This window comes from Oreochromis aureus, linkage group 17 (genome assembly GCF_013358895.1).
Source record: "Oreochromis aureus strain Israel breed Guangdong linkage group 17, ZZ_aureus, whole genome shotgun sequence".
NCBI lineage: Eukaryota > Metazoa > Chordata > Actinopteri > Cichliformes > Cichlidae > Oreochromis > Oreochromis aureus.
This window is the reverse complement of record NC_052958.1, coordinates 25,976,656-26,001,005: the sequence shown is the minus strand read 5'-3', so window position 1 is coordinate 26,001,005 and position 24,350 is coordinate 25,976,656. Positions and strand designations below refer to the sequence as shown.

The following is a 24,350-nucleotide window of genomic DNA, read 5'->3' as shown; positions in this document are numbered from 1 at the left end:
CAATAACATATTTAAGTCATCTAAGGGACTTATATATCATGTTTAAGCTAGCGAAGGACCGCTGGGGTTGAAAATGATATGCCAGGAGTTCGCTGTTCTCGCTGCTCTAGCGAGCCTTGAATCCCAGCTAGCTATCGAAGCTGGTGGTAACAGACGCTCCGAAAACGTAGAAGCATTTTGGCAAAAATGTGTTGTCTTAATAAACTGAGCAGATATTTGAAATTTACACAGCTACATTCTCGCCTGAAAATACCTTAAAAGTTTACTTTGTGACCCAGAAAGAGTAATAAGAGTAATATTAAAACTAAGTGGCTGCCGCCATTGTTTGAAACTAGAATCGGATGGGCCGCGCTATGAATTCTGGCATAGGGTGGGCCACGAAGGATACACCTGACCCATCCTTCAAAGCTGTGGAAAGTATTGTATTGTTTTGAGAGCCTTTTTGTTGGTGGAGTATTGATTTTATGTACAATTCCACGGGTAGACGCGATCTGTACGGTCCGACTTTGCACATGCGCAGTAAGGATCGGGGAGTCCGATCCGTAACTTTTTTTTCTCGTTTTTTTTTTTCTACATTATATTGAAATGTTTCATTATTGCAAACATTTTCTCTCAGGCGGAGAGAGGTCGTGGAGTGTCAGCCTATGGCAGGGGTCTGCAACCTTTAACACCCAAAGAGCCACTTGGACCCGGTTTTCACACAAAAGAAAACACTGGGAGCCGCAAATACTTTTTGAAATCTGAAATGAAGATAACACTGTATATATTGTTTTTTGTGCTTTGTGCGAACAACTAAAGTAAGTAAGTAAAGTTTATTTATTAAGCACTTTTCACAGACAGGCAGTCACAAAGCGCTGTACACAAATATTAAAATAAACAATACAATCAATAGACATTATACACAATGTAAAAGATCAAATGTAAATAGTGTAAAGAATATAAAATACGTAGATCAACAAAAGGCTTGTTTGAAAAGAAAGGTTTTTAACTGCTTTTTAAAAGAATCTACAGAGCAACTAAGGTGTGTTGCTTATGTAATCCATGAAGTGCTACAGAGAAAATTACATTTTATTTATGTAATTAACACATTTTGAACTCTTAAAGAAATATAACAAAAGGAAAGACACCCAGCTGAACTAAAATGATCCAGCAAACAAAAACTGTTGTGAGCCGCCACCCTTATATCGCCTGTGGGCTTTTGGAGCCTTGACCTGACTTTTAAAAAGTAATTGGAAAAAAAGCACTATGCTGCTAAAAAAAAAAAAAAAAAAAAAAATAGATAGATATTTGCAAAATTCTGCCTAAATATCTATTTTACCTTGTTAATGTGTGTGGCGGGGCGTGGTCTGTAGTGCCGCTGCAGGGGAGTCGGACACACCTGAGCGGCACCCGCAATCGCGCCTCGCCGCCTTAAAGTCTGTGCTCTCTCTGCTGTTGTGTTGTCGGGCTGTGAGCTGAAAAGCTACAACCAGCTGTATGTGTACAGCAACCGTGTGTGAAAAGTGGTCAATAAAGAGATGCTGAAAAGCATGTTCATGCAAACATCGTCGGGTCTGCCGTGATATGTTTACAATGAGACTTCTGGTCCCGAACCTCTGCTCACAGCATCTGCAAATCGAGGCTTTCATCTTTACGCAGGACTGTAAGCTGTCATCTGTGAGGCGTGAGCGGTGTTTGTTTTAACATAGTTCACGGTGGAGAACAGCTGTTTACATAATGTGGATCCGAAGATCCATAATTGGCCTATCTGGGGTTGAAAGTCTCGATAAATGCATGGCGTTTCGGTGGGTACACCGGCTTCCGCGAGTGTGACGCTTATTTTGAGCGATGAAAAAAATAATAAGATATAATTTTATTTTTATATTTCAAAATCACAATAATCTTCCAATTTAGAACTACAACTTTTTTTAAAAAAAAAGAACTAAACACAAATAAAATGCACTTCAGCTAAATACTTCTTCTATTTTCCCAAACCACCCGGAGCCGCAAAATAAGGACTAAAGAGCCGCAGGTTGCCGACCCCTGGCCTATGGTATCTGAGGTCCAGGAGAGATGACCTGCGCTGTTTTCCTCTGAGGAGGTAAGACTGTCCTAATTTATTTATAATTTAATTATTATTCAAATGGGGCATGATTTATACTTATATTGAAGTAGTACGGTATTTGCTGGGGTAATACATTGGCCAACTTTATTATCTTGTGCTACCACTCCAGTCAAGGCCCTTGCCAGTGTTATATTGAAATCCTTACCCTGAACATTTCTGCCAGTACAAGAAAAGAGTCCCCATGCTAAATCGAAATTGTGAAACAAAGGCAATCTCATAATTTTGACTTAGCATGTATTTTTTTTCTTTTTGTGCTAGAAATAGGACTTCTATAGTCTGAGATTGTTAGGGAAAGAATACTAAGGCAGGTCACAGAATCTGATTGGTCACAGATTTTGGTGCAACTTAGAACATAATATGTATTTTCATATTGATACTGGGTTTTGTGGGGGGTGTTTCTATTCCTGTGCAAAAGACGTATTCATGAGAGATTTTTGAAGTAGGTAGGTTTTGCTGTTGATAACACAGTCAGGCATATAACATGGTGCAGACTGTCCAAGACAGCTACCCAGGAGTTTTCTGTGTTGAATAAATGACAATATTTTGGTGAATGTATTGTTCAGATCACAAGCAAAGACCTCCTGGGGACCTTCAATGCATCCCTTGACAAATTTGTGCCTGGCCTGCTGAAACTGTACTGGTCTAAGAAGGGAGCTCTTGGTGAGGAGATGGAAGACCTCCTGGATAAACTTGATGAACAGGTGAGTGAAGTGCTCCTTTATCTGACATTTTCAGAAGAGAGTATACTTTTCTCTTAACAGAAACTGAAAAAGATGTTGGCTTCAAATAAAACACATCAGTGGATATGTCAGTAAAAATGAATGTCATGAGTCATTGCTTTGTTCTTATTTGGCAGTATTTTATTTAATTTGTAAAACGAAAGTAAAATTGTTAACATGGTGTTGTTGTTGTTTTTTTGGGGCGGGGTTGTACGCTTTATGTGTTGCTGGGTCTGACCTGTGCTTTACTTTCATTACTATGAGAGTTCTGATTTTGCATTGTGTATAGTACACCATGTTACTTCACTAATTGAAATTCTTGTTTTCCACTGAATACTCTTTAGACATCCAACACTGTGTCCAACGGGCACTGAGAGGCCTGCCCATTTTCCTCAAGAGAAGATGCAACAGAGGTTTTCCTGAAGTGCTTAGTAAGTACAAAAAGTAATGCAAGTAAAACTAATTGCTATGAGATGTTTTTAAAGGATGAGTTTATCCAAAATGGAAATGTACACTTTCTCAGTGCAGTCCAGATAATTGTATAGTGGGGATTGCAGTTGTCATAACTCTCACTCCTTTTTTCTGCTGAGCAGCAGCTGGGCATTGTTAGTGGTTGTTCCATAGCAGAAAATATTTTTGTACAAAACTCACAAGGTGGCATTAATTAAAAGAAAATAAGCTTTTTCTTCTTAAAACCTCCATGGGTCAAACGACCAGCATGGTATAGAGGTTAAAGTTAAAATCTTTAGAAATTTGTTTTGTCTTTAGTTTTTCTTAGCTTTCAATAATTCATATTTTTTTTTCTTCAGGACACTGACATTTTGGAACCAGTGTTGAACGGTGCATCAGTTGCCATCCTCACCATCCTACAAGATGACGATGCTGATACGCCTGTGCGAGAACATGCAGTTGTGTTGGAAGGGGACATCGTGCTACATAACATTCCAGATCTCTACTGCCCTGGCACACCTCTTTGGCCTTCTGTATGCCCTCAACATTGATTATCCAAAGCAGATGAGTTTTACCTTTGAAGCAATTCAGGCCATCTTATTTTGGCCTGGTCGGACAATATGAAGGTGAAGTGGATAAATCATTATTCGAAATGTAAATTTTAGTCAGATGAATCTGTATTGTTGAGAATATATGGTGAAAATTTGTCTTGTAGTATTTTAAAAGATTTGTTATAGTGTTAGTTTCCTCTTCATTGATGGTAACATTTCTAAGAACTTTTAACTTCCATAGTTCATCATAGTAAGCCTGTGTAAAATGTCAATGTCTGGGTGCATGGGCAATCGTTTGTAGCACTACCCTATTTAATGTGCAATAGTTATGTTCAGCTTTTACAAGATGGTCAGGGTGTGTGTGCATGAATTATTAAGTTGCTGGACACTTTTCTTTTTTGGTTCTGGACTCTGGAATTTTAACGTCTCTGCTGGGGTGCTCAAAGCACCCAAAAGAAACTGGCAACAAGTTTTTGTTTGTTTGTTATTTCTTTTCTTTCTTTCTTTTTGTTTTTTTAAACAGAAATTCACCCTACTACCCATGACATTCTGAAATGTACTGAAAAGACTGTTGAACAAAATAAATAAGCTTTTAGATAACATTGAATTGTGCTTTGTTTTATTCTATATCTATTTATTAAGTGTTTTTTCAAGTATAATAACAACATACATTTTCCTTTGTTTATATAGGTAAATTTTCAACTCACTGGAGTAAGAATTGTATGATTACTCAACAAGAATATCTGTGTTTGGTGAAGGCAGAAATACATGGCATTGAAACCAGAATTTCTTCGTTAGACTTCCAGGATTATCCTAATTAGGTGAACAAGAAGATCCAAGTTGGCAGAACTTGTAAATCTTAGTTGAGTCAACAACAGTTGGCAAAAGTTGAGAAAACTCAAAAATCTCTTGCATCATGTTGCCTTGAAATTTTACGTTTTCTCAACATTTTCTTTTTTACAGTGTACAGCAGGGGTCGGCAACCCTGGGCACGCGTGCCAGCTGGGTTAACTGATGGCACAACCATAGCTGGACTGGCCATCGGGCATACCAGGCATTTGCCCAGTGGGCCGATGATGATTTTTCGTGTTTATGGGCCGATGATATTTTTTTTTTTCAGTAACGGTATAAACAATGAAAAGTGGTGGATTGGCCAGATGATGGCAGATGTGTAAAAATAACTCAGTTGTTTGGTGGTGGCTATGGCGGAGCTTCCACAGAGGCCAGCAGGTGGATGAGGGAAAGGGGAGGCAGGAGGAGGAGAGACCCGAGGCGGCCGCCGGTCCGAGTGTGAACTGAACTTCAGGTTAGAAGTTATGACCCGCAGTCTATCTGGGTCAGATATAAACCAAGTTTATGTGTAGTTTATTTTCGTTGTGCTGCCTTTTTACAGTCAGTTACTAACTCGCACTGCGTACTAGCTAGCATGACGGAGTTTCTATACAGCTTGGTGGGTGCTATGATGTTACTGATAGTGAACTTTATTTTATTCATAAGGTTAGTTAGTAGAGTTGCCAACCGTCCCTTAAAAAATGGAATCATCCCGTATTCAGAGAAAATATTACATATTGAGCTGAAAAGGAACAGTTTGTCCCGTACTTCAGCTAGAATGGAAAAAGACACAAGCTGGAGTTATTCAGCTTGATCAGCTGTTGTTAGAATTTATTTAATATTAATTTCTAGTATCAGCTGATGTTTGCTGGAGCCACAGCCGTAAAAGCTGCTGGTCATGATATCGGTTTGGTTATCTGGTGAGAGGGAAACATGAAGATGAAACCAGATGTCCTCACTGAATCATCAGAGCTGAACAGGTGATGGAGAAACAGGTTTACCTTTAAGGTGGCATGAATGAGTTGAAGGGAAGTTATGAACTGTTTCTGACAAATAACACCAGGATCCTTTTGTAAGTAGCTGACAGCTGGTAACTGTGCAGGGGCGGGTCTAACAAAGTTTTGCCATTTTGTCAGGGAACAGAAACTGTTTTTCACATGTTTCTTGAATGTAAATACCTTGAACCACTGTTTGTTATGTTAGAGCATGTCTTTTAAAAATGTGGATGGGGTTGGTCTCCATTGGCATTTCTGTTTGGTGCTGGCTATACAAAAGAAGAGGCTTCAAAATGGAACACTGCAAAAACAGCTATACTTGAAACAAGCCAAATATTCTTAAATCTGACAAAATTTTCTTGTTTTGAGCAAATAAATCTGCCAATGGGGTAAGCAAAAGTTGCGTGACTAGAATTCTTAAAACTAGCAAATTAAAAGGCATATGGCAGTTAGGTTAACTAGACAAAATTGTCTAAAATGTATGCTTAATTGAAGAAAATGTGACTTATTATAAGTAAAAGACACTTTGATATTTAGAAAATCTGTACCTAAAATGAGTATTATGCTTTCTTGAACAAGCTGTTTTTAAGAATTATTTGCTTACTTTAAGATTCTACACCTTAATTTAGATTTTTCACATAAAAAAAAACAAACCTTACTATAGGACAAATTTTCTTAAAACTGAATTGTTTCTTTCTTGATTGAGCTAACTATAAGAATTATGTTTCGACTCTGAACAATAATCAGCAAAAATTCCTGACAATAAGACACCATCTCTTCAAAAAGCTACTAAAAATAAGGGAATTCATCTTAAATTAAGACAGAAAAAGCGCGTTTTTGCGCTTTTATTGACACAGCAATGGGTCAGTAACTCACTGAGGTCTGTTCCAGGAGAATCATGTCTAAAATGACCTACATTTCAGCAGGGTACTGTGTAACATGGCCAATATAAGAAGTGCATATTCCAGATACTCTTAACATGAATAATAACAGTATAACATGGCTGGTATCAAAAATAAATTTTGCTGAAGCTTAAAACAATCACTATTTCAAATCCTATATTACATAACATTTTAGAAGAACAAGTTTAACGACCACACAAACAAACATGTGTTTTACATTTGAACAACTTTTCTAGAGAAAAAAAAAACAAAAACAAAAAAAACAACCTCACTGACTAACACTGAGTCTGATAAGGCAGATGGAGTCTGTCATCTGAGGGACTCACTCAATGAATGACTTCCACTCACCAAGAGCCTTCCTGTAAGAGGGGGTTGAATCTCGGTCATGGATGGAGTCTTTGAGTATTTCAGTTTGCAAGACAGACAGCAGCATGGAAATGCACTTTGGATATGTGAGGTGGAGGGCATAGTAATATGCCATCAGATAGAGCAGTCCCTCATTAAGATCCTTCCGGTCAAAAGTGCTCACCGGTGTGGTTCCAACAGCTATCATGCAGTTGCCTTCAGAGACAAGCAGAACTGGACAAGCCAGGGGTCGCTGACGCAGGTAGCCTTCAGGGTCTTCTGAAGTCTACATGACAGAAAAAAGAGGATTAGAACAATACCGTAAGAAACAATTTTTGAGTTGCATTACAGTTTAAAATAGATCAACTTTTTTTGTAGGTTTTATTAACATCAACATGTTATGGGGATCTGAACTTTAAGAATATTTGACTGCCTCCACAGTAAAATATATAAAATGAATACATGAGTAACTGCAAAATTCAACAATATATACACATAGACTATGGCAGCCTTCCCTTTAGGACATGGAAAAAAGCCTCACTACAGATGCCCAGCTTCTTAGGTGGTACTGTGCTGGAAGGGAAAAGCATGGGAAGGGCTGCTGCATGTTCCACTGGTTTGAAAAAAGAAAAATAAGACAGGGCAACACCATTAAGCATTACAAATAATGTAATCTGCAAAGCATAAATGTAGACACAAGTTACCTCCATCCAAAGTTTTTGGCGGCTTCATAACTTTCTTCATGACACCATAAAACTGCACCTTCGAGTAGAAGATTTCCTATCTATCCTTCATCTCCGATATGTATTTCAAGTTGGATGGTTGAATAATTCTCCGCAGCTCATCAAGGACCTGAAAAATACAGACAGAAACCCAACTGAGACAGATCTGTCTAGCTCTGTATCTGGTCTTGACAATAAGTGATAACAATTTAAACATGAGGGCCAGTATTTAAGAAATTTGAAAATCATATCAAAATGTCCCCAAAGGAATAATAGGATGGCTAAAAGAAATAAGTGCTGCTTACATGATCCAGTTCTCTGAAACAAGGATATGCCTCTAGTATCTTCACCGCTCTGTCCTGCTCCTTTATAGCATCAGAGTTAATGAATTGTCTTCTAGACTCAAACTCCAGGTTCAGCAGTTGGGTAACAGCAGCTTTGTTCTGTTTTTTGGTCTTGTATATTTCTTGAAGTGTCTTGTAGTGTCTTGCCTGGGTTTTGTGGCTGTCAAAGAAGTCAGCTGAACCAGCTAAACACACAGAGCAGAGGTGTGTAAATCATTTATTGCCACAGTAAGGCTTTATATATCTGTTATTGGTGCAAAACAATAAAACAAAAATACCAAAATATCTGTAGATTAGATCAACAAATTAACTAACCACCATCTTAAAATTGTTCATTCATCCTGTCTAGTTGTCACTATTAAATGGAACGCAAAGATTCCAAGATAAACAGTGAAGTAGTTGCGTTCCATTGTTAGTAGAATTTTTAAGAAAAAAAAAAGTATCGTCCAAACCACATTTACACTCAGGGTGTAATAGGAGGGTGCATTATATTATACTTACTGTTACGCCCCTAGTCTAGGCGTGTAGAGACGCACATAAGGTTGGAGGAGAGAGAGACACGTACCCGCCCTGATTCCCAAGCCAAACATCCAAAACCAGTTGTGAGTAAAGAAAAGGTGATTTATTGAAGGTAATGAAGCATAGCTCCAGGGTGAACCCAGGCCAAAATAATAAACAAAACCAACTAAGTCCCACCAGAGAAAACTAACTAAACCCTAGGAAAGAAACAAAACAAACAAAAGACAATACTAACCCTTGCTCCCTAACCCGGAAAACAGGAGAAAACGGTTCCCAAAGAAAAAGGCGGCTCACCCCTTCCGCTTCAGCCTATGGGTGCCTAAGCACTAAGTTAACACACGGGGAGCGGCTCTCACAGAACACGCTCACACAAACACACAGCAAAAGTATAGGCTGGAAACCAGGGCCAGGACCGCGTCGGCTGTCAAACTGCTTGCTCGCTCGCTTCTCTCTCTCTCTCTCTCTCTCTCTTCCCGGCGGGAGCTGTCAGAACGGCTTTTTGAACGCGGTCACGTGTTCCACGGTCCAATCAGCTGCTCACTACTCTTCATTAGGGGAGGGACCTGCAAAGAGTCTTAAGCACAGTAAAGAGACAGAACAAAACAGCCCACACAGAGATCTTATGGCCACAGCCGTAACACTTACATTCTTCATCACTGCCATCCTGGTAGTGCACTGGGGTGCCCATCGATCTAAATGGTGATTGATCTAGAATAATAGTTGATGCACTGGACTCCCCACTGCTGTCACTTTTTGCAACGCTTTCATTCCCATCCTTTCTTGGCTTCTTCGCAGGAGGTTTTTTGCCCTTCCTTGGACTTTTGACATTGGAGAGTCTCTTCATTAGCTTTTTAGCAACATGCTCCTAACAGGTACAAACGGTAAAAATTAAAAGATGATAAGATACATCACTCATGATTAACACAGAGTGGTATTGAGCAAATGCTACTTACCCACTCACCACACATTTCTTTAAGCATTGGGTAGTACTCCATTAATCGCTTTGCCATGGCATCAACCTCATGTTTGCTGGGGTATCTGGAGTCCTCAGCTGCTCTTGCTATCGAAATCATGTTTGTCATGGTGTTTCTTACGAGTCGACAAAAGAGTTCCTTTGACAAAGGTTCAGCACACTCTGTCCCCAGCCGCTTCTTTTCAAAGTAGGAACGTCGAGCTTGCTCAAGTTCACTGTCTGTGAAGACTATGTACTCTGGGTTGGACATAGTCACAAACTTAGAAGGGTTGGGTTCCTCTCTGGAGAAGTCACCATCTCCAGTAGTTGTTAGCGTTTTTTCAGCAGCAGTCTTGTTCTAAAATACAGTGTACTTAGGGCTAATTTCACATAAAATTGCACAAGAACTTTAGGTCTCTAGACATGAAAGAAAGTACAACAAAATATCAGTAAAGTGTTGAACAATAAAAAACATGTATATTTAATAAATGTGTAGGCCACTTGATTTAAATCAAAACTAAAGAAGATTCTGTTTATCTGTTAAGTGAGTATTGGTGGAATTACTTGAAACTGCATAAAACAAGCTGGTGTGTTCACAGTTTTGTCACACAGCGATAGGACAGAACTTACTTCTTCACATTTGTGCACTACAAGCCATAGAGCCCGACGCCTGAGGAAATGTTCAGGACCAGGAAACAGATCTTTGATGTCCTCTCGTGAAAGTGATGAGAGCAGGTCTTCTCCAACATTTGCTTCTGCAATAGGAGTTTCCAATTATCACTACATTGCATTATCCTCATGTGCAAGCCAGCTGACAGCTTTGCTTGGGTAGCACACAGGATACACAAGAAACATAATTTAATATTTACCATTTAAAAACAACTCTATTCCATTATATTCCCTCCTGACTGCTCCACAGGTTCTAAATTACCTCCTCCCATTGACTGGAAAAAGTATTATATTTCTAATACATCAATTATATAAGTGTATACATATAAATGTCTCTTTTCTTAACTTCCTGTGCTAAAGTATATAATGAAATAACTTCACTAATGGAAATTTGAAACTCCCACAATTTCTGTAAAACTGGCATTAAATTATGGCACTTTGCACACTTGTTGAAAAAATTCACAGACGCTACGTCCACACGTACCCGGGTATTTTTGAAAAAGCAGATTTTTGTATGCGTTTGCACCTTTCGTCCACACGTAAACAGCGTTTTCGGTCACTGAAAACGGAGATATCTAAAAACGCCTGCCAGGGTGGATATTTTCAAAAACTCTGTTTTTGCATTTAGGTGTGGACTTGAAAAACGGAGAAGACACGGTGTCAAAGGTGTGCGCCTTTTTTGACGTCACACTGTGCGCCGCGTTATTGTTTTGGTGAAATGAATTTCTACAACACTGTTACTGTTAATTGTACTCTGCAGTGTTTAAATGCTTACATATACACACACAGTTACTGTCCCTCCACACATAGGACTCGGTTCTGCTTCTATGCCCCATCTTTGTTTACTATTTCCCACCGAGGCTTCTAGACTTCTGATTGGCCAACATTTCTACACGGTTGGGAATATATCGCCACCTGTTGCTTTGGCATGTTCCTAGCAGCGTTTTCCTTCAATTCTGGGTTTACTTGTGGACGGGATTATTTTTTAAAACGAAAACGGAAAATCTCAGTTTTTAAAAATACCCATGTACGTAGTGTAATAGCACTAGCAATTTTAAATATGCTAATGCAACTAAGCTAACCGCACAAGCTAAGCTAACAACCGAGTATAGCCTGCCATGCTAGCGACTTAACATGCAACATAGCAGAACACAAAACATAAAAAACAAAACAGTCACATACCTTTCAGGGTGGCAATTGTTATTTCGTCCAGTTTCTCCATAGCGTGCCTGTCATGTCTCGGCTGTGTGCAGGCAGACAGAGAGGAAGGACCCAAGATGCAGGACTCACGGAAGCGAAAGTGAATTCCAAACAAACAGCTTTATTGCAGGAGTTACCGAACAGAAAACTAACTATACTGAAAAACAACTAGACTGGCATGACGGCAAACAGAACACACAGGGAGTGAGGGCAGAAGACGTTAACGACGCGACAGTGAGCACAGGAAAACACAGGGCTTAAATACACTGAGGCAGTAATCAAGGGATGAGAGACAGGAGGGAAACTCACCTGGGGAAAATCACAACTGACGAGGCAGGGGAAACGTAAACTGAACATACGTAAGACAAGGACCTTCAGAATAAAACAGAAAACTAACAGACACAGGACCAGACAAGACACCATGGACAGACAGAGGGACATACGGGCAGAGAAGACTAAGCACCAGCAAAACTAAACATGAGGGCAAGATAACAAAACCTAAACCAGAAATAATCATAATCATCATCATCATCATCATCATCATCATCATCATCATCATCAGATAGCTACAGAATCAGAACATAATTATAATCAAAACAGTATCACAAAGAAACAGCATATAACTAATAATCCCGAGAAAAACCATACACATAAGAATTAATCCCTCACCAAGAATAAGACATATTTATAATCACAATCAAAGCACCAGAGGATAAGGAACAATCCATAATGCAGAAAATAAACTAAAACATAAGAAACTCAAAATGCTGGGTCGAACCGACCCAGGACCGTGACAGTACCCCCCCCTCAAGGGCTGGCCCCTGACAGCCCAACAGAAACACAAACACGCCCCAAAAAAAACAGAAAACGACCCGACCAGGGCGGGCGGTGGGGTCAGATGAGGACCCCACCGCCCGACCAGGGCGGGCGGTGGGGGTCCAGGACGGAGGGACAGAGGCCAAACACAAACCAAAAACCCAGACGGTCAAGAAACACAGACCTGACAAACAGTTCAGGGGGCCGACCCGGAGGCCGACCGCACAGGAGGCCAAAACAGTTCAGTTCCGGAGGCCGACCGTGTGAAAGGCAGCGGCAGCGGGGCAGGTCCGGAGGCCGGCCATGCAGTAGCCAGTGGTGCGGAAACAGTTCTGGGGGCCGACCGTGTGGACGGCAACGGTGTAGAAACAGTTCTGGGGGCCGACCGTGCTGGCAGCCATGGCGGCAAGGCAAACGAAGGCAGTCCCGAGGCCGGCCACGCGGAAGGCAGTGGCGGCGACGGAGCAAGCCCGGAGGCCGGCCACGCGGAAGGCAGTGGCGGCGTTCAGGTGGTCGTTCACGCGGGAGGCGGGGGCGGCAACAGAAGTCCGGAGGCTGGCCACGGTGGTGATGATGCCCAACAAGCAGCCTGACAAATGACCGATGATGTTGAGGCGGCAGTTTGGGACCTGAAAGTGGCGTGGCCCCCGTAGCACCAGGCGAGGCAGAGGCTGGACCAGACGAGGCAGAAGCTGGGCCAGACGAAGCCGAAGCGGATGATGAGGCTGGACCAGGCGACGCTGAAGCGGATGCAGAGGCTGGACCAGGCGACGCTGACGAAGCTGAAGCGGAGGCTGGACCAGACGAAGCTGAAGCAGAAGAGGAGGCTGCTGCAGGCGACGCTGAAGCAGAAGAGGAGGCTGGACCAGGCGAGGGTGGAGCCGAAGCGGAGGCTGGACCAGGTGAGGGTGGAGCCGAAGCGGAGGCTGGACCAGGCGAGGGCGGAGCCGGAGCTGGACCAGGCGACGGCGTGGGTGGAGCCGAAGCTGGACCAGGCGAAGGCGAAGCCGATGCAGAGGCTGGGCCAAATGAAGCTGATGAAGCCGAAGAGGAGGCCACTGCAGGCGACGCCAAAGCCGATGCGGAGGCGGGACCAGGTGAGGATGAGGCCGAAGCAGAGGCTGGACCAGGCGATGGTGAAGCAAACGATGAGGCTGGACCAGGTGAGGCGGAAGAGGCTGCCACTGGACCAAGCGACGCTGGAGCTGATGCTGAATCAGGACCAGGCGAAGCTCAAGGCTCGGAGGCTGGACCAGACGAGAATGGCGCTGCAGGCGACGGCGTGGGTGAAACAGCTGCTGCTGCAGGCGACGCTGATGCAGCTGACGAGGAGGCTGCTGCAGGCGGCGCCGTGGGTGAGGCTGCAGCTGCAGGCGAGGCTGATGAGGCTGCAGCTGGCGAGGCTGATGAGGCTGCAGCTGGCGAGGCTGATGAGGCTGCAGCTGGCGGCCGGACGGGCTCCTCGGGCCCTCCAGCTGACGAGGCAGGAAGCTGGCTAGGTTCTCCTGAACCTCCAGCTGACGAGGCAGGAGACTGGACGGGCTCCTCGGGCCCTCCAGCTGACGGGGCAGAAGGCTGGACGGGCTCCTCGGGCCCTCCAGCTGACGGGGCAGAAGGCTGGACGGGCTCCTCGGGCCCTCCAGCTGACGAGGCAGGAGGCTGGACGGGCTCCTCGGGCCCTCCAGCTGACGAGGCAGAAGGCTGGACGGGCTCCTCGGGCCCTCCAGCTCACGAGGCAGGAAGCTGGCTAAGTTCTCCTGAACCTCCAGCTCACGAGTCTTGGGGCTGGACGGGCTCCTCGGGCCCTCCAGCTGACGAGGCAGGAAGCTGGACAGGCTCCTCGGGTCCCCCAGCTGAGGAGGCGGGAAGCTGGATGGGCTCCTCGGGCCCCCCAGCGAAAACAGTCTCAGAACCAGTGGGCACCGGGGCCCCTGGCACACACAGGACAGAACCAGCAGGTGCGGAGACCTCTGGCAGAGACAGAACAGGACCAGCAGGCGCGGGGACCTCTGGCAGAGACAGAACAGAACCAGCAGGCGCGGGGGCCTCTGGCAGGGACAGAACAGAACCAGCAGGCACACGGGCCTCTGGCAAACACACAGCAGACTGCAGCTGCACAGAGCATAGATTCTGCTCAGGCAGCGACGGCCGGGTGCAGTCCTCAGCTGGCTTCTTAACCTCCAGGGGTCCAGAGTCTGCTGGGGGCTGAAACCCAGCCTCTGGGGAGGCCCTGGAGTGTATCTCAGTCTCCGAACTGGCCAGCTCTTGAGGAATGTTTACAGCCCTGTTGGGTATGTCTGTCAGCTTAACATGAGTGAGAAAAGAGGGCTGCTCAGCAGGAGACTGGGTCGATAAAGGCTGAAGTGACGGTTGTGGTGTGAATGAAACTAGTGAAGGAGCAGATGATTGAGCTGAGGGCAGCTGAATAGCTAGCTGGGCTGCTGAATGAGCTAACGGTTGAAGTGGTGTTTGTAGTGAACTTAATGCAGGGGGTGGTATTGGCTCCCCTGAGCCTCTAGGGCTCGGTTTAACCAGCTGAACGAGTTCAGAAGAAACAGTTCTGCTTAGGCTTCTCGGCTCTAAGAGCACAGGGCGGAAACAGCCCATTAAGTCTCCCTCTCCATTCTTGGATTGCGAACCCACAGCATTATTAATAGGTTCAGCAGTACATGTCAAAACTGAATTCAAACTGTCCGGGGTTGGCTTGGCATCGACAAAAAAGTTCTTAGTTGGCTCCAACAGAGGGTGCACAATCAGAGTTTTGCCTGTACATTCTGATTCTTCAGCGGAACAAACATCAACGTAATCAGTCAGGGAGTCTTTTCTTTCTACAGGGCCGGGGTGAATGTCCATGGAACAAACCGCCTTCACCTCACTACTCTTAGCCGTGGGAGGAAAACAGTCCCCATTACTATTCGCAGGTGAAGCAATAGGGGTACAGTCAACGTCACTCACCATTGCCTGCAGTTCTGACGAGTGATTGGGCTCCGGTAGTAGTGAGGAATGACGGCGGTGGCGCCGCTTCCTCCTGGCGGCAGGGGCTGAGGCGACAGGAGAAACTGGTGATGATGGAAAAAAGACGTCCTCGTCCTCATCCTGCGACCACATCGCCGCCAAGCAGGAGGCAGGTGAATTAAGCCCTGAGCGGCAAGTAGTGGAGCTCTGTGGCCGCGGTGTGGAAATGCCTCTCCCCCGTGACGATTGCTGCTGTGCGGCGGACGACTCCGCGGAGAGCTCCGTATGTTGTGGCAGCTGCCGATGTGACGGCTTCGGCGAAGAATACTGGGCGCGGGCAAAGGCTGCAAGCTCCCGAGCTTGTAACACCTCATGAGATTCATGCAGCTGGTCCATCAAGGCCATGTATTCTCTGAGCTGATGCAAATGAGGATTCCTCTCCAGGATCGCCTTGATAGCGTTAATTCCAATCGCCATCACCTTAGCGTCCGTTGTGTGGGAAATCCGCTTAACCAGACATTGAATGCGGGAGATATCACACTCCCGGGACGAGCCCGCTGGGTCCAGGTTGTGGTCGCGTCGTTCTGTTATGTCTCGGCTGTGTGCAGGCAGACAGAGAGGAAGGACCCAAGATGCAGGACTCACGGAAGCGAAAGTGAATTCCAAACAAACAGCTTTATTGCAGGAGTTACCGAACAGAAAACTAACTATACTGAAAAACAACTAGACTGGCATGACGGCAAACAGAACACACAGGGAGTGAGGGCAGAAGACGTTAACGACGCGACAGTGAGCACAGGAAAACACAGGGCTTAAATACACTGAGGCAGTAATCAAGGGATGAGAGACAGGAGGGAAACACACCTGGGGAAAATCACAACTGACGAGGCAGGGGAAACGTAAACTGAACATACTCACGTAAGACAAGGACCTTCAGAATAAAACAGGAAACTAACAGACACAGGACCAGACAAGACACCATGGACAGACAGAGGGACATACGGGCAGAGAAGACTAAGCACAAGCAAAACTAAACATGAGGGCAAGATAACAAAACCTAACCAGTAATCATCATCATCATCAGATAGCTACAGAATCAGAACATAATTATAATCAAAACAGTATCACAAAGAAACAGCATATAACTAATAATCCCGAGAAAAACCATACACATAAGAATTAATCCCTCACCAAGAATAAGACATATTTATAATCACAATCAAAGCACCAGAGGATAAGGAACAATCCATAATGCAGAAATTAAACTAAAACATAAGAAACTCAAAATGCTGGGTCGAACTGACCCAGGACCGTGACAGTGCCTTAATTTCTTCACACTGTACCACTGTATCCCTGACTGCAAAATATTACTAATCCTGCAATCCAAATTTGAGGCGCGAAGCTAAAGGCGCGAAGCTGGACTGTACCAAGGAGTATGGGGTTGTGTACAGAAATGGTTTAGTTCGCTCTTTTATATCTATGAAATTCTATATATTTAAAGATTTGACTATTTGGTTAGATTATATTCAGTAAATACTGACATGTCGGTAGTTTTACTTACTACAGCTGTTATAAGGCAGCGAATTAGGATAGCCATTCCTACCCCTTAATGGAATAATCCTGGTCATCTTGGCATTATGGGAAAAACGGTCCACAGACCAGTGAAACAAAATGATTTGGCGCTGTGTTATCTGCTTCGTTTTTGTGGGTCTGACCCTCAAATCCTTACTGAGTCATATTAATTCTGCACATAGCCATAGTCCAGATTTCCGTGTAGTTTGTGGCATAGATGGATGTGTCAAAGAATATCGTGTTTACAGTTCATTTTGGTATCACATTCGTCGAACACACTCTGACCACCTTGGCAATGGACGATGCAGTGGATCGACTATGACACAAACATCTGTAAGGTGACACTGACTATATACTTTGATATCTTTGTAAAAAATCATATAAAGTATTCATGTTAGATTCCTACTTGTTTTTACAGCTTAACAGTAGATATGTTAATGCTAATTCCTTATGATCCACAACAATGCTATCTATTTATAAAGACTTTGAGTGTTTAATTTCTCCTAATAGAGAAAACAGCATTTTTTATTTTTTTTAAACTTTTGTTTTAAATAAACCAATGGGCATGGTCCAGAGTCTCCTTGGTTGTTTGTGTTTATTAATATTCATTGTTTCAGTTAGTTTCCTGGTTATTTGTTAATTATTTCCAGTGTTTAGGTGTTCTCTGTGCCTCCCTAGTCTTGAGTCAAGTGTCCCTGGTTTGATGTTCATGTTTATTCCGGTTTTACTTTGATAGTCTCATGCCCTGCATCAGTGTATTCTGTTGCCCTTCCCCCTGGTCTCTTCTCATCTGATTAGTGTCAGCTGTGTTTCGTACCTGTCTGCCAATTCCTTGTTTCCCTGTGTGTGTGTATATTTAGTGTGTGCTCCCCTCTGTTCTTTGGCGGATCGTCTGCATTTTCTCCTCTGTCATCTGTGTCCCCCCCCTCAGGTTTTCATGTCTCATGCTAGTGATGGCCAAATGAAGCTTTCTGAAGCACTGAAGCTTGTATTGAAAAACGGTTCATTACTCGAAGCTTTTCAACACAGTCCTCTCCGGTGACATCTGGTGGCGAAAATTATGAAGAGCAACTTGAATCTGCAAAATTAAACGGACTGCTTAATTATCACTGCTCACTCCACAGAGTGGAGTTCTCTCTGATATTGGGCCACCGTTGCGTTGCTTTGAACATGTAATTGTTATTTTTTTCCTCGATTGGGGGGCTGAAAAATTTGTAATGCTTATTTGCTTAATACATTTTGATCAATAAACTTTCCTTATGAAACATGCACCATGGTGTGGCCTTTCTTTGCTTATGACTCCTTGATGTTGGTAAATACAATAAGTGAGCAATATATATAATATACATATGATAATGTACAGCACACTATGGAGTATGCCCCTGCTGTGAAGTCCTGCCTCCATCTACTTGTGCATTTAATCACTGGACAGCTGGACAGGTATGTTCATACAAACTGTTAGATTATGCCAATTGTCCTATCCATATTTTTGACCTAGGGGTAGGATTGATTGTGAACTGGAAAGAAAATGCTTAGGGGCTGAGTACGGCTGGGTATCGTCACTGATTTGTAGAATCATTTTGATTCGATACAGGATCCGATTCAATTTGATTGGAATCTGGAAGGTTTTGCCTCAGACATATTACAATTCTGATCATTTATCAGTATATATCCATATTTTGTATCTATTAAAAGAAAGCTGACACTAGTGAGACTTAATTAGAGATGTAAACAGAGAGTTATGAAACCTGCAGCTTCAGAAGCCAGCGGGGGAAAAAAAGGTAAACACAACGAGAACCCGCCGACACATCAAAATTTGATTCTGATGCGTCGGGTCCGTGCTCTGTGTTTACGTTTGTATGTTTTAGCTGTTTGGTGTTTGACGAAATTTTGTGAGGTTTAACCTGAGATGCTGGCATTTCACGCAAAATAACATTTAATTTACAAATCGCCTCAGGATTTTAATGAATCAATATCACTTTATTCAATTTAGAATGGATTGTAATCAGAAAAGCGATGATCAAAACCCACCCCTAACCATGAACTTTCAAAGTAAAAACATGATCTATGTAAGGTAGCCTTTTTGTTATTTTCATTTAAAAAGAGGATTAGTTTTACTGTGCGCTGGCCGAGTCTGTTTCTTTTCTTAGAAATAATTTCTCCTGCCCAAGAGAAAATCCTCTCGCATGGAACAGAAGCGGCTGTGGAGTGCAGGAACTACACTGCAAGTTGGTAGATATGCCAACTTATGGGTCCTGCAGACTATCACCTAAAAACAATAAACAAAACGATTTTCTAAAATGTGTAGCAATGTAATTTACATATAGTGTCAAATAAATTTTTTTAGTCTTTATTAGCTTTAATTCACATGGAAGTATTTCTAAAGTCATATGCTGTAATTATATTTACATTATGAAAAGATGATTTTGGACATTTCAAGTTTTTCACTTCTGCAGATAAAATAAATTGAGTAAAATCAACTCAAAATCCCGTGAATGATTCACTTCCTTATATCCATTTGAATCAGGTACCGAAGCAGTTACGTGCGTAATGAAGCTTCGGACGTCACTGGTCACGTGACTTTTGCCAAACGAAGCAAGCCTCGACGCAGTGCTTCTGAACCAGTGTGTTGTTTTTTTCGACACACGCTCCGGATCGTCAGCTTCAAGCGGGCCATCACTATCTCATGCTCCTTGCTCCAGGTTGTAAGGTTTTTACAACATTTTCCAAGTTTAGCTTTCCAGGTTTAGGTTTTTGAGGATTTTTAAAGCTTTTAAACAACAGTTAAGCTGCCAAATATCAATCAGCATTAAATTAATAACAATTTATTAAACTCAATCTGAAAACATACATATTTTAGAGTAAATTATCAAATGCAGAATAGAATTATTTAGAAATTATCAGTGTAGCTTGTAATTAATATCTTTAACTAGTCAATTAATCAATTAATCTCAATTGCAGTTCTAGGAGGGAACCCTCATCAGCGGTGAACAGAGGTCTGAGTAACATGTGGGCCTACAGGACTGATCCAGTGGTCGAAAACCAGCCAACAAGCCAGCCAACAATGGATGCGGCTGTAGACACCAGATTGAACTCAGGAGAAGATGCCGTGATTGAGCAAAACGCAATACAGCATGATCCGGACAGTGTGTGCCCGGAACATTTTGGTACTTTTGACAGTAATATGACATTGTACTCTGGCTTCGATGATGGCGCCCATATCTCGCAAAGGCCTCTTGTTCCATCCCAGACCAACAATGATACCTTGACTCCAAACATTTCAGCAGCTTGTCCAAGCGGGTTCGCAGATGGAGTAGCATCATGCCAATCTATGGTGAGTCTATCACTACTGAACAATAACAACTTTTTTTGATAAAACATTTTACCAGTTTATTCCACTCCTATATTTATTTCTCTTTTCTGAAGGATGACTCCTGCCACGATGTTCTTACCAGACAAGCAACAGCTCTTGTATTGACTGCAAGAGAGAAACATCGTCTTTCACAGGTTTGTGCTCATACAAAATTAGAATGATTATTTTAACATGTGGCTCTATTTTTTTCATCATTTATTATTAACAATTTTCCCTGTAACAGCCTTTAATTCATTCTGGTTATCCTAATAGTAACTATGGAAAACCGAGCATCACTTGTATGTGCCTCCAACTTTCCAGTTTACCTAAGGCAGTCATAGTCTCCAGCCATCCATCCATTAGCCTCCGCCTATCCTTTTCAGGGTTGCTCCCATCCCAAGCCTTCCTCCGCCACCTAACTCTTAGTCTCAGTTTAAAAAGGAAAATTGTAATCTTAATTAAACTAAAAATTTGAGTTTTGCAAGAAATCCGAGAAGTAATTTAAAAAATTTTTTTTTTTCCAGTTTCAGTGAGGAAAAAAAATCTATAAGAAACAGTCAAATAATTCTATGCAGTTTTTTGGTTGCAGAGCTACGTACGTTATTAGTCCTTACATTATAAGTTGTCTATTTGCTAAAAATAAATCTCTTTTAATAGCAAACAACTAAGATGTCGTTTGTTCTTTCTGTCTGTTTTTCAGAGTGGTGTGAATGATGTCGTTGCAGCATTACAACAGTATCAGGCATCGTTGGTCAATAATCTGAGAAGTCAGGTACAAAAGGTTTTCCAGCAGCATCATGGAAGTGGACTTGAAAAAGATGTTTTGGCAGTGTTTGACCAGATTGAGGATCCATTTGCCTCTGTTTCAACAACATACAGGCAGGATGATGTGATAAAGAGAAATTTCAATTTTGTGGAATCTGAGGAGGTTTGTGTTGGGTATACTGCTGTCATGGTAAAAAAAAAGGGAAAAAAAGATTCCTCACTACTGTGCCCAGATGTTTTCATTATGTTCCGCTTGTCAAAAGTTTGGAGCAGTTATTGTCCCATCCAAGAGTTTTGGCATTGATAGATGAGCAGAAAAATTACAGAAATGATTATTTATACGATATCATAGATGGAGAACTCATGAAGTCTCACTGTTTATTTTCTGCACACCCTTCTGCCTTACAGATTATCCTTTACTCAGATGAAATTGAAATTTGTAACCCACTTGGGTCTCATGCCTCCAAAAATAAGTTGGTAATGTTCTATTATACTTTGGGAAACATTAATCCTAAATATCGATCAAAACTAGCTGCCATTCGTCTACTTGCCATTGCAAAAAAGAGTGCTCTTTCTGAATGTGGTGTAGATGGAATCTTGCAAAGGCTGCATGAGGACTTCGTGAAGCTATATAATGGAGTTAAAATTCAAACTGGAAATGGTGAACGTGAAATATATGGAGCATTAGTTTCATTATGTGGAGACACTTTGGCACAACATCAGCTTTGCGGGTTTAAAGAGGGTGTTGGGTTTGCTCATAGTAAATGCAGGCAGTGTGAATGTTCATTTGAGGACATGCAAATTTATTTTGATGAGGATAACTTTGAGGAACGGACATTTGAACGACATGTCCGGCAATGTAGCGAAATTGAGAAGGCCAACACAGAGTATCTAAGAAGCAGCTTAAAAACAACATATGGAATAAACAGAAGAAGCAAACTTATTAATTTCCCAGCATTCAACTTGATCCAACAAACACCCCAAGACATGATGCATGTAATTTTTGAAGGGATTGCTCCATTAGAAATAAAGTGTGTGTTGAAACACTTAGTTCTTATGGGAGAGCTAGACTTAGATCTCTTCAATGCTGCAATGACTGGTTTCCCATACTCTCCAGTTGATATTAGAGATAAACCAAGTGTTATTACCTACAGTACATTAGCTTCCAGTGACAATAAATTGAAGCAGTCCTCGGGGCAAATGATTGTTCTTTTGAAAATTTTGCCATTTCTGATTGATGCAGCCAAAGGTACTGAACACTACGCATTCATTCTTGAACTCATTGAGATAGTTCAGATTTTACTTGCTCCTGTCATCAGTCTGCAGACAATTAACAAGTTGAAAATCCTCATTGAACAGCACTTGAAGCACATGAAAGCCCTTTTCCCAGATAACAACATCACACCAAAACAACATTATTTGATTCATACACCAAGCCAAATTAAACGTTTGGGACCAATGCTCCATCATATGTGCATGAGATTTGAATCGAAACATTGCTTTTTCAAACAATGGGCATCAAAAATAAATTTTAAAAATGTTTGCAAATCTTTAATAAAGCATAATCAAATGTATGAATGTTGTCAGAATGTGGATAGTTTTGATCACCTCATTTTTTCCAATGAATGCACATTAGGACCAACCTCAGAAGTAAGCAGCATGTAATACTTAAAAGAAAAAATGAGGGCCTTCCTTGGAAATCATGAAGTAAACCATGCAGTGACTGTTAAATGGCTTAATCTAAATGGTAACAAATACATAAGGGATAGGTCATTAATTGTTTGTGCTGTTGGTTCTAGTGATTTACCTATATTTGGGCTTGTGAAAAATATCTATGTGATCAATTCATCATTGTACTGTTTTGAATTCCAGCAGCACAATACCATTTGTTATGACAGAGATTACATGTCATATAAGATAGAGATTCCAAACATGGCACAAGCAACGGAACTGATATCTGCTGATAATCTTATAGATTTCACTCCATATTACAGTTTCTCACACAAAGATATGACATATGCAGTAATGAAATATTACCTGTGTGATGTAATTGGACTACACATGAGTTCAACAGATATTTTATAAAAGGTACACTGCTTTACATGCATGAACTGTATTATCAGGTTATTGTTTTGGACAGTTTTGTTGTTGAGTTTTCTATCAAATCTGACAGTTGAATGTGATTGTAGCATTGCCATAGTGAAGATATGTGTACTGATACTTGTCTGATGCTGATCTATTAATCTGTTTGACCTGGCCTAAAGTGAATGAGTTATGTTGTTTCTGTTTTTCAAATGGGCCTGTATTTCATGTTTATCATGTGCTTTTAGTTCCAGCTTTTGTGCATGTTGTGTCACTTTAGTGTCAATAAATACATTTCTTAAACTGAGCAGCTGTTTAAGTGGCCTTACTCTTGAAATGAGAAAAATAATCTTGTTTTTATTCTGGAATTTCAACCGAACTGTTTTCATACCTTGTAACTGGTAAATAAAGCTCAAGATGAGCTGAAATATCCTTTTAAGGAAAAGTTAGACATATTTTCCTAGAATAAGATTTATTTTCTTGTGCAAAACTTGCTTGTTAAGAATATATTTTCTTTTTAGACAAAAATAAGAAAAAATGTCCATAAACAAGGGTTTTTTACTTTCTTGAAAATCGTTTTTTGCACTGAAGCTGCTAAATTTTGTGGTGGGTCAAGTAAAATTTTCTATATATAAAAGCAGAAAGGATGAGATTGATAATATTTCAGAGAAAAGGGTTGATACTACTTTCATTTTGCTGGTTAAATATAGAGTTAAAGCAGAGTTTCAGTTTTACCCATTGATGAATAATTTAACAGATTTTTCTTCTCAGTAATGTTTTAAGAATGTGGCCTGTTCTGTTATAGATGGCCATTTGTACTTCAGCCCTATGTTCATGTGACAGTTTTGTTTTTTGTTCTCTTCCCTTTGTGACAAAACGTGTGATGTCTTAATGTTTATTTATTGAGAATAAATGTGTTGTTAAAAATCAAATCTTTCTTTCTTTCTTTCTTATCCCAGAGTTATGTCTGTCTAGTCTGTAATAAAGAAATAAAATAAATAAATAATAACAAAGGTCAATCAAGTGGACCAATAAGGCAAAGCCATAATGACCCACTTGGTAAAATAAATCTGTTGGGCATCTTTCTTGGCCTTCAGACAATAATTCTGATTGATAAAGTACCAATCAGGACAGGCAAAAAAAAATTAAATAAATGAAAATTGATCTTCAACTAGAACAAAAAAAGAAAACTCACCTTCCTTTGCAGAGTTGCAGCTCCTTAAGACAGAAGAAGACAAATTTGAGTCGCATGACGCAGCATTTTAGCCATGCTAAGTCTCCCCATAACTCCAGCAAGCAGCGTGCCATGTTACATGTGCAACTCTTTCACACCCCAATAATCTGATAAACAAGACTGATCTTGAGACACAAAAGCAAGAAGTTGTGGACCTCAGTTCAGCTTAACAGTATTGTTCGTGAGAGTCAAAAACCAAAACAACCTAAGCAGCAGAATGCGAGATCCGTCCTGCCATGTGCAACACCTGAAATCCATGGTGTGAAACCAA

General features: G+C 41.7%; 2 protein-coding genes and 1 long non-coding RNA gene across 4 annotated transcripts; 2 read left to right on the top strand and 1 right to left on the bottom strand.

The window, feature by feature from the left end:
• The first annotated feature begins 2,132 nt into the window (after window positions 1-2,132).
• On the top strand, window positions 2,133-3,227 carry LOC120434037. Its single transcript, XR_005608898.1, has 3 exons — window positions 2,133-2,170; window positions 2,313-2,805; window positions 3,168-3,227. It is a non-coding gene; the product is annotated as an uncharacterized LOC120434037 (long non-coding RNA).
• Window positions 3,228-6,519: 3,292 nt separating this feature from the next.
• On the bottom strand, window positions 6,520-12,140 carry LOC120433833. Of its 2 annotated transcripts, none has more exons than XM_039600778.1 (7): window positions 11,286-12,140; window positions 10,065-10,189; window positions 9,436-9,792; window positions 8,465-9,347; window positions 7,925-8,148; window positions 7,602-7,749; window positions 6,520-7,510 (listed from the first exon to the last, which is right to left on the bottom strand). In XM_039600778.1, exons 1-4 carry the CDS (start codon window positions 11,323-11,325, stop codon window positions 9,033-9,035), a joined length of 837 nt encoding a protein of 278 aa, XP_039456712.1. In that variant the 5' UTR covers window positions 11,326-12,140; the 3' UTR covers window positions 6,520-7,510; window positions 7,602-7,749; window positions 7,925-8,148; window positions 8,465-9,032. The 2 variants fall into 2 exon arrangements, with proteins under 2 accessions (XP_039456712.1, XP_039456713.1); XM_039600779.1 differs by having other exon boundaries at window positions 8,777-9,347.
• A 7,366-nt stretch (window positions 12,141-19,506) lies between these two features.
• On the top strand, window positions 19,507-21,067 carry LOC120434010. Its single transcript, XM_039601363.1, has 3 exons — window positions 19,507-19,980; window positions 20,073-20,153; window positions 20,699-21,067. Exons 1-3 carry the CDS (start codon window positions 19,654-19,656, stop codon window positions 21,065-21,067), a joined length of 777 nt encoding a protein of 258 aa, XP_039457297.1. The 5' UTR covers window positions 19,507-19,653.
• The last annotated feature ends 3,283 nt before the right edge of the window (window positions 21,068-24,350 follow it).

Excerpts from the sequence above, each read along its gene's own strand:
- LOC120434010 (XM_039601363.1), top strand. The coding sequence starts at position 19,654 with ATGTGGGCCTACAGGACTGATCCAGTGGTCGAAAACCAGCCAACAAGC. Across the intron at positions 19,981-20,072 it reads TAGCATCATGCCAATCTATG|GATGACTCCTGCCACGATGT; the intron begins GTGAGTCTATCA and ends TCTTTTCTGAAG. Across the intron at positions 20,154-20,698 it reads AGAAACATCGTCTTTCACAG|AGTGGTGTGAATGATGTCGT; the intron begins GTTTGTGCTCAT and ends TCTGTTTTTCAG.
- LOC120433833 (XM_039600778.1), bottom strand. The coding sequence starts at position 11,325 with ATGGAGAAACTGGACGAAATAACAATTGCCACCCTGAAAG. Across the intron at positions 10,190-11,285 it reads AACAATTGCCACCCTGAAAG|AAGCAAATGTTGGAGAAGAC; the intron begins GTATGTGACTGT and ends CTCCTATTGCAG. Across the intron at positions 9,348-9,435 it reads AAGAAATGTGTGGTGAGTGG|GAGCATGTTGCTAAAAAGCT; the intron begins GTAAGTAGCATT and ends TGTACCTGTTAG.